Source organism: Vespula pensylvanica, chromosome 10 (genome assembly GCF_014466175.1).
Source record: "Vespula pensylvanica isolate Volc-1 chromosome 10, ASM1446617v1, whole genome shotgun sequence".
NCBI classification, from domain to species: Eukaryota; Metazoa; Arthropoda; class Insecta; order Hymenoptera; family Vespidae; genus Vespula; species Vespula pensylvanica.
The window spans coordinates 5,389,922-5,403,565 of NC_057694.1; the positions used below are offsets into that span (position 1 = coordinate 5,389,922).

At 36.8% G+C, this 13,644-nt stretch overlaps 1 protein-coding gene across 3 annotated transcripts in view; it reads left to right on the top strand.

The window, feature by feature from the left end:
- The window catches only part of LOC122632240, a 151,189-nt gene that overhangs the window by 56,999 nt on the left and 80,546 nt on the right, over window positions 1-13,644 (top strand). For all 3 annotated transcript variants that reach the window (XM_043818816.1, XM_043818815.1, XM_043818817.1), the window contains exons 4-5: window positions 3,352-3,525; window positions 5,260-5,443. In XM_043818816.1, the coding sequence (XP_043674751.1) occupies window positions 3,352-3,525; window positions 5,260-5,443 (358 nt within the window). The remainder of the gene's footprint in view (window positions 1-3,351; window positions 3,526-5,259; window positions 5,444-13,644) is intronic.

A 13,644-nucleotide genomic window follows, 5' to 3' on the forward strand; every position in this document is an offset into this window, starting at 1 on the left:
CTCTCTCTCTCTCTCTCAACTCCTAAACACACTCGAAACATCTCTAGCCAGCTTTTGGGGTCTCTCCAAATTCGGTAGGAGTATATCGGCTTCATTAGAATTTAACGTCGACGCAAAGTGAGCACTAAGTGGATCTCTTCGTAGTACCTATCGAAAGTCGATGCCACCTGGAACCACGTTCTATCTCTCAGGATTTTACTTCCTTGTCGTTTTTATTTCTTTTCTCTTCCCTCTTTTCCCTTCTATTTCCTTCTTTTTCCTTTCGAATTCTCCGCTGGAATCGAGTTTCGTGGTCGAATGAGAGATAAGTCCAATTGATACAAAAAAAAAGAAAAAGAAAAAAGATAGAGAACATATTTTCATGGAATGACGGGAAAGGCGATCGAAGACGATAAAATGAGAAATTCGGAAAAATCGATTTTTCTGCACTCGCGCGTACAATAGAAAGAGAAAGAGAAAGACAGAAAAAGGAAGAAGAAAAGAGAAAAACACAAAGTAAGATGAATCTTCGTAAGAAATGAACAAAAATAACGATCACGACGAGACTAGGGCTTGTTTACGTCTATCTTTAAATGCAACGATTTTACAAACTCGTTCGTGTACGTGAATGAATCTCTCATCCATATTCAAGGGCAGCGATGAAGATATACATAACACGAATATCCAGTAATAGTGGGGTGGAACGGCGTACCCGATGCTAATCAGCGTGACATCTATTACGTGACGGTCGCATAGTCGCGTGCGTATGAGGGGGTGCGCGTGCGTGTGCACACACACTTTGGATTTAGCCCAATTTGTGATTTGTGTGTCTCACCGATGCGGTATACCATAAATTCGTGTATCTATAGTACGAATGCAGTACTTTCTAATATTTTCGAATAAAGTGGACAACGTAAAAATTATGAGAAGAGGATGTATCGATGAAACGTAAAAGTTCGATTGAAGAATCAGAGAGTACACGAGAGAGAAAGAGAGAAAGACAGAAAGGAGATAGAAGGACGGATAGATCCTATGTATTTGTTCGCTTTGGATTTCCTTTATCGACGCCTATATATAGACGTTCTCGTCTCTTCTCTCTTTCTCTCTCTCTCTCTCTCTCTCTCTCTCTCTCTCTCTCTCTGTCTGTCTCTGTCTCTCTATCTCTCAGTATCCTCTTCTCGTTCACTTTTTCGTTTCTTTCTACAAATAGCTTTCTTCGACGCAGCGCCAGCACGCTTCTTCTACAAAGCACACTATCCTCCCGCATTTTATTCTCTCCATCCACCGTACCTTTCACGATCTTCCAGCCAAGATTTCTTTTTTTATTTTCCCTATATCGATGTTCTTCTCTTTTATTTTCTTTATTTCTCTCTCTCTCTCTCTCTCTCTCTCTCTCTCTCTCTCTTTCTCTTTCTTTTTCTCTTTTTATATATCTATCTCTAACCCCTTAAACAAACTCTTGTAATCGAGCATGGATCGATGGATTAAAAATCCAATTTGGAATACTGTCCGGCTTTTCGTCGGAGAAAAGAAATAGAGACATTTCTCGATCTTTCTATCTATCTATTTCTCTCTCTCTCTCTCTCTCTCTCTCTCTCTCTCTCTCACTCTCTCCCTCTTTCTCTCTCTCCCCCTCTTCTCTACTCCGCGTTCACTGTCCCGAATACCTTCGCACCACAAAATCCCCTGAAATCTAATCCTCTCTCGAATATCCTCCCGGCACATTCACGGTCAGGAAAAGCATCCGGAACTGGAAAAGTTTTTCCGAAATTCGTTCTGTCGAGAGAAAAGCACACCGTCCTCGACTGGCGACGCTAAAGGCGGCAGAGTTGGCAATAAAGTTTTCTTTATTTTTACTACCCCTTTGGCCAAGTACCGCTCCCGTATTTCCTTGGGATATTGACATATCGGGGGTGCCGGAGCTTCTCCTCTTAACGCCCTTTTTACACTGCTCTGGAATTTATGTCTTCTTTCACCCTTCCCCGCTCATCCAACTCACACTCCCCTTTTTCTTTTCTAGAAAAGAACCTTTACCTTACTCCTCGTTCATTTTTACTTTTCTTTTCTTTTCTCTCTCTCTCTCTCTCTCTCTCTCTCTCTCTCTTACTCCTCTTCTCCTTTCCTTCTTCTTACTCCTTTCCGTACTCCGACACATCGTATTCCGGCCACCTGGCCTATCCTCAACCACATTTCCTTCGTTCAAGGCAAACGATCAATCACGCTTACGTATCTCTTACGTCTTTGCCGAATCAAGCAGAAATCTCTATTAAATGTCGAATTCTTTCCCGTTGGCACGTAAACATATCGTTTCGTTCTCTTTTACATACATACGTTTCTATCAGAGTTCGAAAATGTTTTACAAGGACTCTTTTAAGTTCTCTTTTAAATTCTCAATGTAATCTTTTAAAATTGATTTTCGAGATACGTTGGCCCGTTCGCCCTGCAAAACGAACGTCTGATTGTTACCCTTTTTACTCGTCTTTTTTATTCCTCTTTTTTTTCTTTTTTTGATTTTTTTTCTTCTTTACCTCCACGAGTCACGAGAAGAAATTCGTAGGAATTCGTGAACGAATACATTCGAAAAAGGGATGATTGTTTTCAGTAAAAGGTGGTAAAAACAATGAACAATTGCTCGTCAGAGAGACGTATTTCTTGCAAGCAACGTTGTTTTCCAACACGTTTCTATTTACAATTACCTTGGGATGTCAAAATACAAGAGAAAGAGAGGGAGGGAAAGAGAGATAAAAAGTACGACGTGAACAAGGAAGACAGAGCCGAAGAACAGAGACGAAGAGAGACAGACATAGTTAGAAGACTACAGAGAAACCAAACTCAACAGTGAAAAGCGTAAAACGTTATATCGTGACGTGAATATCGGTCCGCAAACGAATCGAATGTACCAGCAAAACCAACCGACAAAAGGTTCCTGAATTGGTTGCACGTAAAAATCCTTTGAATCGCAACTTTGTTTGTTTGCAAAAGTGCGTCGAGTTTCCGGACCGACGAATGTTTCCTACCCAATAGATCGCTCTATGTATACCGTAAAATTGAATTTTTTTTTTTTTTTTATCGACAAAAAATCAATCATCCGATTGTATGGAACTAAACCAAAAGTTGTGTAAACTTGTCGTAATAGGTTGAACTTACGATTATCTTCGATTTATCTAATTCTAAAGATCACGAAGACCAATCGATGAGTTGGAAGAATTTAATGGAGTTACTATTATTATTATTATTATTATTATGTAATCGTTCTAATTGTCTCAAGTCAACGATATTAATCCTTTTTATTCTCTTATCCCGAATATTTCTATATATTCGTGAATTAAACATATCAATAAATATTTTGAAATAAATTTGATTGCGTTTCAGGCGGATCCGAAAGGAAGGTGGACCTTTGGACGCAGAGCACAACAGGCTGTGCTTGCAGCTTCAATTCGTCTAGCAACGAATGCGCTTGTTGCGTACCCTCCGGTGGTTGCAGCTGCGGCACAGCTTCGCCCAACAGGTGCGCTCAATGTGGCCTCGAGCAACACTGCGCCAACAGTAAGTTAAAGTCTGTTCGTCTCAAAGCTCCTCACCACGATAACGCTCACCACGATGGAGAATAGTTTCTCTTGGCCTCTCTCTCTCTTCCTCTCTTATCCTCTTCCTCTCTCTCTCTCTCTCTCTCTCTCTCTCTCTCTCTCTCTCTCTCTCTCTCTCTCTCTCTACTTACACCTTCCTCTCTCCCTCTCTTCCTCTTATTACTTCTTAATGATTTCCTAAATACGTTCAACAATGACAAGACGTTAATAGGATATAATGCTGAATTTTCACAAAATATCATCGTTATACCGAATTAAGTCACGTCAAAATCCCTTATGCATTATCGAAAAGCTTCTCTTCGTTCGATTAATCTTTCAAATTTCAACGAACCAAAACGAAGAAAGGGATTTCTTTGTCGAAGAGCACATTAACGATCCTTTCTTATATTCCAAGGATCCTGTTAAGACATTCTTCCTATGCAGTAGAACATACACATAATGCGGTATACAATACTCCTCTTAGAGATTTTTAAATTATTATATAACCGTTCTAAAGCTTCTTTTTCGATCTTTCTTTCTTTTTTCAAAAAAATCTATTCGACGAAAATTCACATGGTACATTGATCCTATGATACATATGATGTCGTTCTTACAACGGGGAATTAAAATTTATTAGAAAACATATAATCGGGTATAACAAAGAATATAGCCATGCATATCTAATACGACGAAAGATAGTGATAACCACAAAGAAATCAATTAAGATTCATATTACATCGTAAAATCGTCTTGTAATATCGTCGTTGAAACGTCAAATGGAAAGATCCAGACTCGACATTATAGAAAACCGAGGGTGTATATTTCGTTCCTTATTCGTTTTAATTGATTCGACAAAATATGTTAAATAAAAAGGATTTTAATGTGTATCGCTATTGTTTGAGACATATAAAATTAACATGACGCCGATATGCAGACTAATGTATTTTCATCTTGTAAAAATAAAGAATAGTTATTCAGTAAGAATATTCTGTGTTTCACAAAGAAGAAATAATTAAAAATAATTTCAAAGAAGAGAGTAATGTAAAAAAACTATTGAAAGTGGTTGAATTTATTATCCGGCTATCGACGCAAAGCAATGCGAAGAAAGATGTTTCCTATGTTGGCAAAAAGCTTTTTTTTTTCTTTTCTTTTTTCTTTTTTTTACTGGTACACAATTACTTTGTACCGTGCACGAATTCTTTGTCTTCCGTTTCTTTTCTCTCTCTCTCTCTCTCTCTCTCTCTCTCTCTCTCTCTCTCTTTGTATCTATATCTTTCTTTCTTTCTTTACCCAAAGTAAATTCTTTCACGAACTAGTAAAATTAAGGAAGCTTTCTTTATTTCGCCGAGATAAAACCTTTCTGTAAGTCTTCGAAACATTCCGAAGTTTCATTCTTACACAGGATAAGTCTTGACGCGGTCGATCGAGAATAAAAAAAGTTTTTTCATTCATTTGAAATTCTATCTTTCTTTGAAGAGATCATACATTCTTTTTACTTATACTTTATATCTTAAAGAATTTGTAAATGTCAATAAGCTCGATCGATCCAACAACTACTGAGTTATTTTTATCCTCCCTCCCTCTCTCTCTCTCTCTCTCTCTCTCTCTCTCTCTCTCATATATACACATACACACGTACATACTTTGTTCACCTTTTTATTATTTTATTCTTGAAAATATTATGATATAAAACTCTATGCATTTCTTTTTGCAGTGTGCAATATAACGCTGGATAGCAGATTGTTATTCAGTAAATCGGATCGTGGTTTTGGACAAATAAAATCGCCCTATCTCGAAGGTCCTTCAAGGTGTACGTATAGATTCGTCCCGGATACTGGACAGAGAGTCGAATTACAAATCTATCGTCTAGTTTCCATCGGACGTCACAACGGCTCCGCGTAAGTAGCTTTCTATGTTACCGTATACTATCCTCGATCTTGCCGTTCGTCGTTATTGCAAGGTGAAGATCGAACGTGTGTCTTTCGTCCATTTTGGTTCTAGCATTACATCGTTCCCAAACGAAAAAATAAGGACGATGGATCGCGAAAGATTTGTTTTTTTTTTCGTTTCAAAAATTTATACAAAAAAAAATAAGGATATTAAAAATCTTTTCTATCGTAAGAAAATATTGTTGTACGTGATTCGTTCGATCCAAAGTGATTCGATTAATATCAATCCAAATCGTCTCAACTTTGATTCGACTTCATACGACTAATTTCCGTGCGTGTATCTTAAGATTAATCTGTAATTTACAAATACGAGATCGTATTAACTTATCAACGTACGTTCGAATACGCACAACAGATTTTACAAAAAGAATATTAAAAACGTAGAAAACGCGATATTAAAAGGATAAAAGAACCGATGATTGTGTACAAGATGAAAATCAAGAAAACTTCTCTGGAGAATAACTTTTATTTAACTGTAGGAAAATCTCTTGAAACTGTTATAGGAGAACCCTTCCGTACTTAGAGAAAGAGATTTAAGAGCTTAGCTCTTAGCTGGCTGCTCGTTTGATCAAATATGATCGTCGATGGCCGTTCATACCGATAGCCGTTTCAATTTATCATAGTTCTGGTTCTTATCGACTGATCATCATTGTTCTTGAGTCTCGATTTGAGAGAAAAAGAAAGAGAGAAAGAGAGAGAAAGAGAGAGAGAGAGAGAGAGACAGAGAGAGAGAGAAATGGTTCAAGAGAGTTAAAAGAAAAAAAAGGACTAACTACTTCCGAAGGCGTTCACCGTACTGTTAGCTTTATCCAAAGAAAGACAATTTTTCGTCGTCGTTGGGAAACACGAAGAGTACTTCGACTATGGGCTTTGGAAAAGTCGCTGGAATTTTTTGACGTGCGATTCACGCTTTACTCCTTCTCCCATTTCTCTTTCTCTCTCTCTCTCTCTCTTCCTCTCTCTTCTTCTTTTCCTTACCCTTTTTACTTCTTCTTTCGTCTGTTACGAAACTCGCGTGGCGAATACGAAGCACATCCTTCGTTGCGTATTCTCGAGTAGCTTTTGTCCATGGTTTCGTCGTATGAGCGAATACTCTTTCAAAAAAGTAGAGATAGAAAGATAGAAGAGAACTACAGTCTCGTGCTTACTCGCTCGATTCTCTAGAACGCGAGAGAACACGTCGTCGAACGTTGAATACACACACACACACACACATATAGACACGAGCATACGAATACAAGTCGCGATGACGACAAAGAATACCATCGCGAAAAGGAAACTTTTGTCCTTTTTCCCTTATTCCTTTTTCCCCATTCGCGAAAGCATGTGTGTTGTCTTTCTATCGTCTCTCTCTTTCTCTCTCTACCTCTTTTTCTGTATCTCCCTATCTTTCTATCTTTCTTTTTTTATCTCCTCATGATTCTATGACTACCGACATTGACAAAATTTATAACTAGACATGTATGACCTTTACTTTATACCATCGTTTTATTGTAATTCAATATGTTCCATATATATATATTTTTTTTTCTTTGAATTTGTTAAAAATAATTCGACTAGGAGTTAACATCAGTAAGAGAAGTTTAAGAGGAAATCGGAACGGCAATCGGAAATATTTCGAAGCGAAAGAACGCGGGAACATCCTTTGAAACTTTTCGAATGTTTCCTTTGAGAAAGTTCACTTTGATGACTATGTCGGCCTTTTTCTTCATTCCCAATAATGTTAGAAGTCCATTGGTTCAAGTTCGCGTCAATGGTTAGCGAGGTGCCAATAGAAACGGGAAATCGAGTAAAAGGAGGACCATTGAAATCGAATTCTCTCATTCTGTGGTCTTTGAGAAAAATCAACAAAAATAAGATTATTTTATTCCCGTCCTCTATTCCTGCCAGAAACAAAAAGATATTGGAAAACGAAAGAAAAAAGAAACAAAAACCAAGAAAAAAGAATTTTTAAAAAAAGGGAAAAGAGAAAAGGAAAACGCGGAAGAGGTGGAAGCGCAGAAAGTTACGAAAAAAGAAACGAAGCAGAAATGCGTCGATTCGCGAGAGCTATGTTCTCTCTGCAGCCAGCCGTTGTAATTTAAATCCAATTTGAGTTCGTTAGTTTACAATTAGTGCCGCTTCCACGGTGGTGCTCGCTTAATGTTATAACGTGCTACGTATATCGCCCTTTGTCATCGCGCTTGCGACTAACTTACGCGCTTCTCCGTAGCTGGCTAGAACGACGAACGTTTTCAGAGAGCAGATAATATTCCACCGAGGAATCGTCTAACTGCAAAAATGTCCGAGCACATCTATTTAATTCCGCATGCATAAATTCACGTTGAAAAACGTCGGCGCACAGTAGCAACATTTTATTTTATTTCTAATGAATCGTGAATGTTAGGATTTTAGGGTTAAACTCGTTAAATCCGAATAAAATTTTAATAAAATTTTTCTTTCTTTCTCATTTTGCTTTTTTTTTTTTTTATACGTACCCAAGGTTTTCTTTTTCTCTTTTGCTTTTTTCATTTATTTATTTATTTATTTATTTCTTCTTTTTAAACGTCATTAACGTACACGAGGTTTAAGTCGTTTTCGAGCTCTTTTAACGTCCACATGCCGTTCATTTTGATGCTGTCAAGTACAGACCGCTTTACCGAGTCCACCCTGAGCATGTTCGTAGAAATTGGTGATAATAGAAAGAGGAAGGATCAAGGATAAGAGATAAAATTCCATTCTGTATTTAGTCGAAAATTCAAAGCCCCTGAGAATTTCTAATTCCAGATGCCGGCTCTGATCTCTTCATTACAGAATATGTATGTACGTTTACCGTATATTATATACGCTCATATTCTCCCGAGAAGATATGTAATTAGGTCAGATCTCTGAATGAGCGTGCATTTAATTCAGAACTCAAAATCCTTTTCTATTTCTCTCACTCTCCCCTCCCCCCCCCTCTCTCTCTCTCTCGCACACATGCACATCCTGGATTATACTTCGATTAATTCTCTACTCTTGGTAATATTAAACGCTCGATGATTCTCCAAATTCTTCACTTATTTCTGATTGATCCGAATATCTTTTCGCCAGGATTCAGAATTCCAGAGATAAGCGAAGGCACAGGGAGAAATAGAAAGAAAAGGATATAGGTATGGTACGAGAGAGAGAGAGAGAGAGAGAGAGGATAGGCAAGATCGAGCGCGATGATGCCCACAGACGCGATAAATTCTTCTCTTTAAGCGCTTTAATAATGGCTCGGAGATTGAAAGGCCTCCCTGGAACAATGCCGCCGAGGTGAACGGTTTTACTTTTTCCTTCCTCTTTTTTACACTTTTTCTCGTGCCTTTTCTTTCGGTCTGAGATTATACGGTCCAAGCCATAAATTTTCGAACGTTCCGTTACTCTTTAATACTCGGATAGAAGAACTACCGGATAACGGCGAAGAAAATTATTTGCGAATACTCACCATAGCGTATAACGAATAGATGTAACGGGAAAAATAAAAATAGAAAGGGGACGACTTACTTCGGTTTTAATGCGATATAAATGGCAAAACACGATAAATGTAACGTTATAAGAATAAGGAGGGGTCGTGCTTCTTTGAACGTGATTAACCGACTTCACCTAAGTAGAGTTTACGTAAGCGTTTTCACGAGGAAACTAAACGTAGGAAAATGAAGGTAAGTAGACTAAGAATGATGTAATCGATCGATATCGCATATCGTTATGGAAAAGACGAAGCGCGACAGAGTTCCTTTGTTTTCTTCATTATTATTCCAGCTTTGGCGAATCGTGAAGCCGCTCCCGAAGGCTACGCTTCCTTTCCGGACAATCACCTTCGACCATTACTTCTTTCATTTTCTCGGTAGCTTTACCGCTACTTCCGTATTCTCTGCAGAGTTGAGAAAGAAAAGAAATTTCCGAGTTAAACTCTTCGTCCATTCTTTCTTTCGTCGTTTTCTAGTTCCCTAAGAACCATGATCAATTTCATTCATTCACCGGTTGAACGCAATTTAATCCTAAAAAATATTTGCACGCCAAATATCGACGTATTTCTGTAAAATATTCTTACGATAGCGACGATAAAAAGGAGCCAGTGATAAGTCGAAATCTGATTATTAAACGTCGCTGCAAGATACGATAAAAATTCAACATACCTCGGTCTCTACGGGGACCGAGGAACGAGTTTTCTATTTTATTACAGGATTATTTACTTTGGTGGTGAATATTTTTTTACGAAATACGAGAATTATTTTTCTCTTTGATAGGTACGATATGTATATATATATATTTTTTTCTTTTTTTTTTTTTGATAAAAACGATATTAAAAATCGATCGGTATGTTTTCGAAATATTTAGAAAATTTATTTTCTAAAAGTTCGCAATTTTTGCGAAGTTAAAAGAAAAAGAAAGAAAAAAGATAAGGAAGATAAACTCTTACGTGACGCACTAATTGTCGTCGGTGAAATTTTGTTTGAGAAGATGTATAATGTCTATATACACGGACTAAATGTACATAGACACAATATGCCATCCGACATTGCTTTCTCGTAGAAACACTTAGAAACATGAATATATAATACTACCTTTCACGGTACATGTTGTACAATTGTTTGACAAATGTTACACCGGTATTGTATCGTCTCGCAGAGTGGAGAACACCCAAGAAGATAACTTCCTCTTCGGTCACCGTAATAAAGCAAAGTAATACAATAGGTTACCATATTTTCACCTAGTTAGTGAATTTTATTAATTACATAGAAAGATTATGGTTTTAAATTGATTTACGTGAAGTGATTCAGATTACGGATTCCACAAGTGAACATATTTATTAATATCTTATGTTATACTTTTAAAATTAAATAAATATAGGTATCGTAGTTAGGCCACTGATCGTTGATTGCTTAATTCTATGAATAAGACTTGATTATTTAAACTATTGAAGGAACGTTCAGATGAATGAGTTATGTTTAGCAAATGTTTCAACTATTCGAAAGAAAGCATAACAAAAATTAGAGAAAAATGAAAAGAAAAGCGAGAGATGTTTAAGATGATCGTTAGTCTCGCGCATGTTTAAACAAATATTAATTTTCATTTCTTTCAATACGTGAGTAAATTTATGTTTTAAAAATAAGATCTCAGTTGTTACAAATATTCCGATTCGAAAAATAAACACAATTACGAGTCGGAGGTGCTCATATTCTCATTCCTCTTAAATTTCCAATTTCCCTATAAACTTAAACTTCGTGGTACGCCTTCTAAACTTTCCACAATTTTCGCTGTATCAAGAGATGGTAAATAAAAGGGATAGAGGCAGGAGGTACACAGGCAAGAGCTTACGTATATATACGCAGGAAGCTTGAACTCTCGATAATTGATTTACATCGTTGGAAGAATGTGATGATAAATTCTTGGATACACTAGACGAGGTCGCGCAAATTAACCAGGAAAATGCCAGGAACACTCTCGAGGATATCGTGGTCGAGATGCGAAACACCACAAGCTCAACTTTAGCTTTCGTTCGTCCTTGTCCATGTTGAAAATGCAACGGCATGCTAGCTACTCTTCTACGACTTTGTATAGTTTTAACTATTCTCTCTCTTTCTCTCTCTCTCTTTCTCTCTCTCTTTCCGTCTCTCTTCTTTCTCTCTGTCTGTCTTTCTCTCTTTCCTCGCTCACCTCACCCTATTCCCTTTCTGGCTCACACTTATGTGCGGTCAGAGGGGCGCGAAGCAAAATTACGTCGCTCAGCAGAATACTATTAAGTGGGGTAGCGGAATAGAATGGGCCTTGCGAGTGATGGATGACCTTAATTTCACTATGATTACCAGCGCTTCGGGAATTTGTATGAAAATCGCTCAGGACTGCTTCTTTCACGATCGCGAACCGCCTTCATCCACAATGACGTCTTCTTCCTCGTTCGCTAACTCAAGAATATTTTCTTCTTCGTACCTATGCCTTCTACTTTTTTTCCTTTCATTCTTTCTTTTTTTTCTTTCTTTTCTTTTTTTTTTTCTTCTAATACATCAAATATTACTTCGTTGCGAAAATTAATCACGACATTGTTTCTAGGTACCAACATACACAGAAGCCTTGTAAAGAGGATAGGTATATCAATTTTTTAAGATCTAAAGTAACTAAAGCGTCTCTCGTCAGCTTGAATAAACTATATAAAAGAAAACGACATTTCACTGGGTACACGTATGTGTGTATGTGTGTGTGTATATGCATATAAATGTGCCGTAAAAAATAGTTCTTTGGCAACTGGCTTTCATGGAATTACATCCACTACGTTTTAATTCGGCCCTTTCTTGTTCGAAAAAATATAAAAGCTGAACGCACTGAGAAAAAAAAGAATAAAATAAAGAGGAACTTCTCGCAAAGCTTGCTCATTAGAATATACGTTTTCGCTCGAATTTGCATGCATCTACACGTTATTTTATAATTTTGAAATGGACGCTACAGCGTGCCTATTTTAGTCTGCTGCTTCGATTTACATGCCATTACAAGGGGTAAAAGTGCGCTGAGATATTCTAGCCTCGTCGACAGAGGAGGCGTTACTCTCCCTTTTTTCCTTTTCCTTCTGTTGTCTGTTTAGAAATTCAGAAAATAATTTCGTAAGATTATTCAACCACGAAAACATGCCAGACCGTTTACGCACAATTAACGATCGCGAGTTATTAGTCCTAGCATTGTTAATTACACAGTCTAGCGAACAAATTACAATAGAGCCATCATTGAATGCTATTTGTTAATAATGCTACGTACAAATATTATTTGATTTATATCGAAACAGCTGTTAAGAACACTCAATGACTATCTTATTCGAGTCCAATTAATATTTTCCATTGATAAAACTTACGAAATATTATCGAAAAATGTTCAAATAAACGCAACGTATTAAAAGCGCATAATTTCGTTATCTCTTAGGGACGATTTCATGAAAATTTAACAACGAACGTTTAATCAGATCAAAAAATCTTATCGTGCCATTTTAAGCGACGTTTGAATATTTATCTACGGAAGAATACAACGGAAGATCCTTGAAATATCGTTGTTCTCCTAAAAATGTAAATCTACCTACTCTCTCAAGATCTCAGATACTCGTCAAGCGCAGAAGTAGACCAAATAGAGAAAGAATTAAAAGTGAATTTTCTTCGTAACTTATCAATACTCAATTACCCTCGAATGTATGTTAAAGTGAAGATTAAAACGATCAGATAGCAAAACGCACTTTCCTTTTAGGATATTAGGTTAATACGATATTATAGTAAGAAGTTTGATACAAATAAATTTTGTGTATCACTCTTCGTCCGTGTAAATTTCTCTTACATTTACTTATAATAATGCCTGCTATTGCATTGACATCAACTAAGTTAGTCGTAATTAGTCAAATGCATAGTTGGAAGATTCTTTGACGTTTCGCTTCATGCGCTAATTCCCTCAAAGAGAGAGAAAAAGAGAGAGAGAGAGAGAGAGAGAGAGAGAGAGAGAGAGAGAGAGAGAGAGAGAGAGTATAATTACGATTAACGAATTTACACTTAAGTAATAAGAATAAAAATAAAGAACGAAAGTTTCCTCTCGTTTAAAATTAATATGTGTGTGTGTGTGTGCATGTTGTGTATATGTGTATAATCATAATTTCAACGTTTATATTACTCAACTCGTAATTTGCATTAATTCATTTGCATAAAAACTTAGGCAGAGTCGAAATGGAAAAGTTATGAGTTCAAGTATAGTCAAATATTTTCTTAGTCCTAGCTTTGTTTTTCGGTGGAAACTGAGAACACCGTTCTCTTAGATTAGTAACCATTTCGCCCGTGCTATTCACAGAATCCAATATTAGCACAAATTTCCATGTTTCCAATGTAAAACGGCTTAGTTTGATAAATAACAACTGTGAAAGAACGATACTATCGGCTGTATTATTTATGAAATTAATACAGAAAGGATATTCGAGATATTCCATCGGTAAAATTCAATGGGGGGAAGAAAAAGGATCTAAGAAAACACGATGCCATTTATTTTTCTAATGAATATATCGTGTTTTTTCATCTATACATATCGATAATAAAGAAATTTGTTAAAATCGATCGATCGTTTTAATGTAGTTAGGTATCGACAGTGCAATACTATCTTCAGTGAAATACGATCGTATTTCCGTTCTT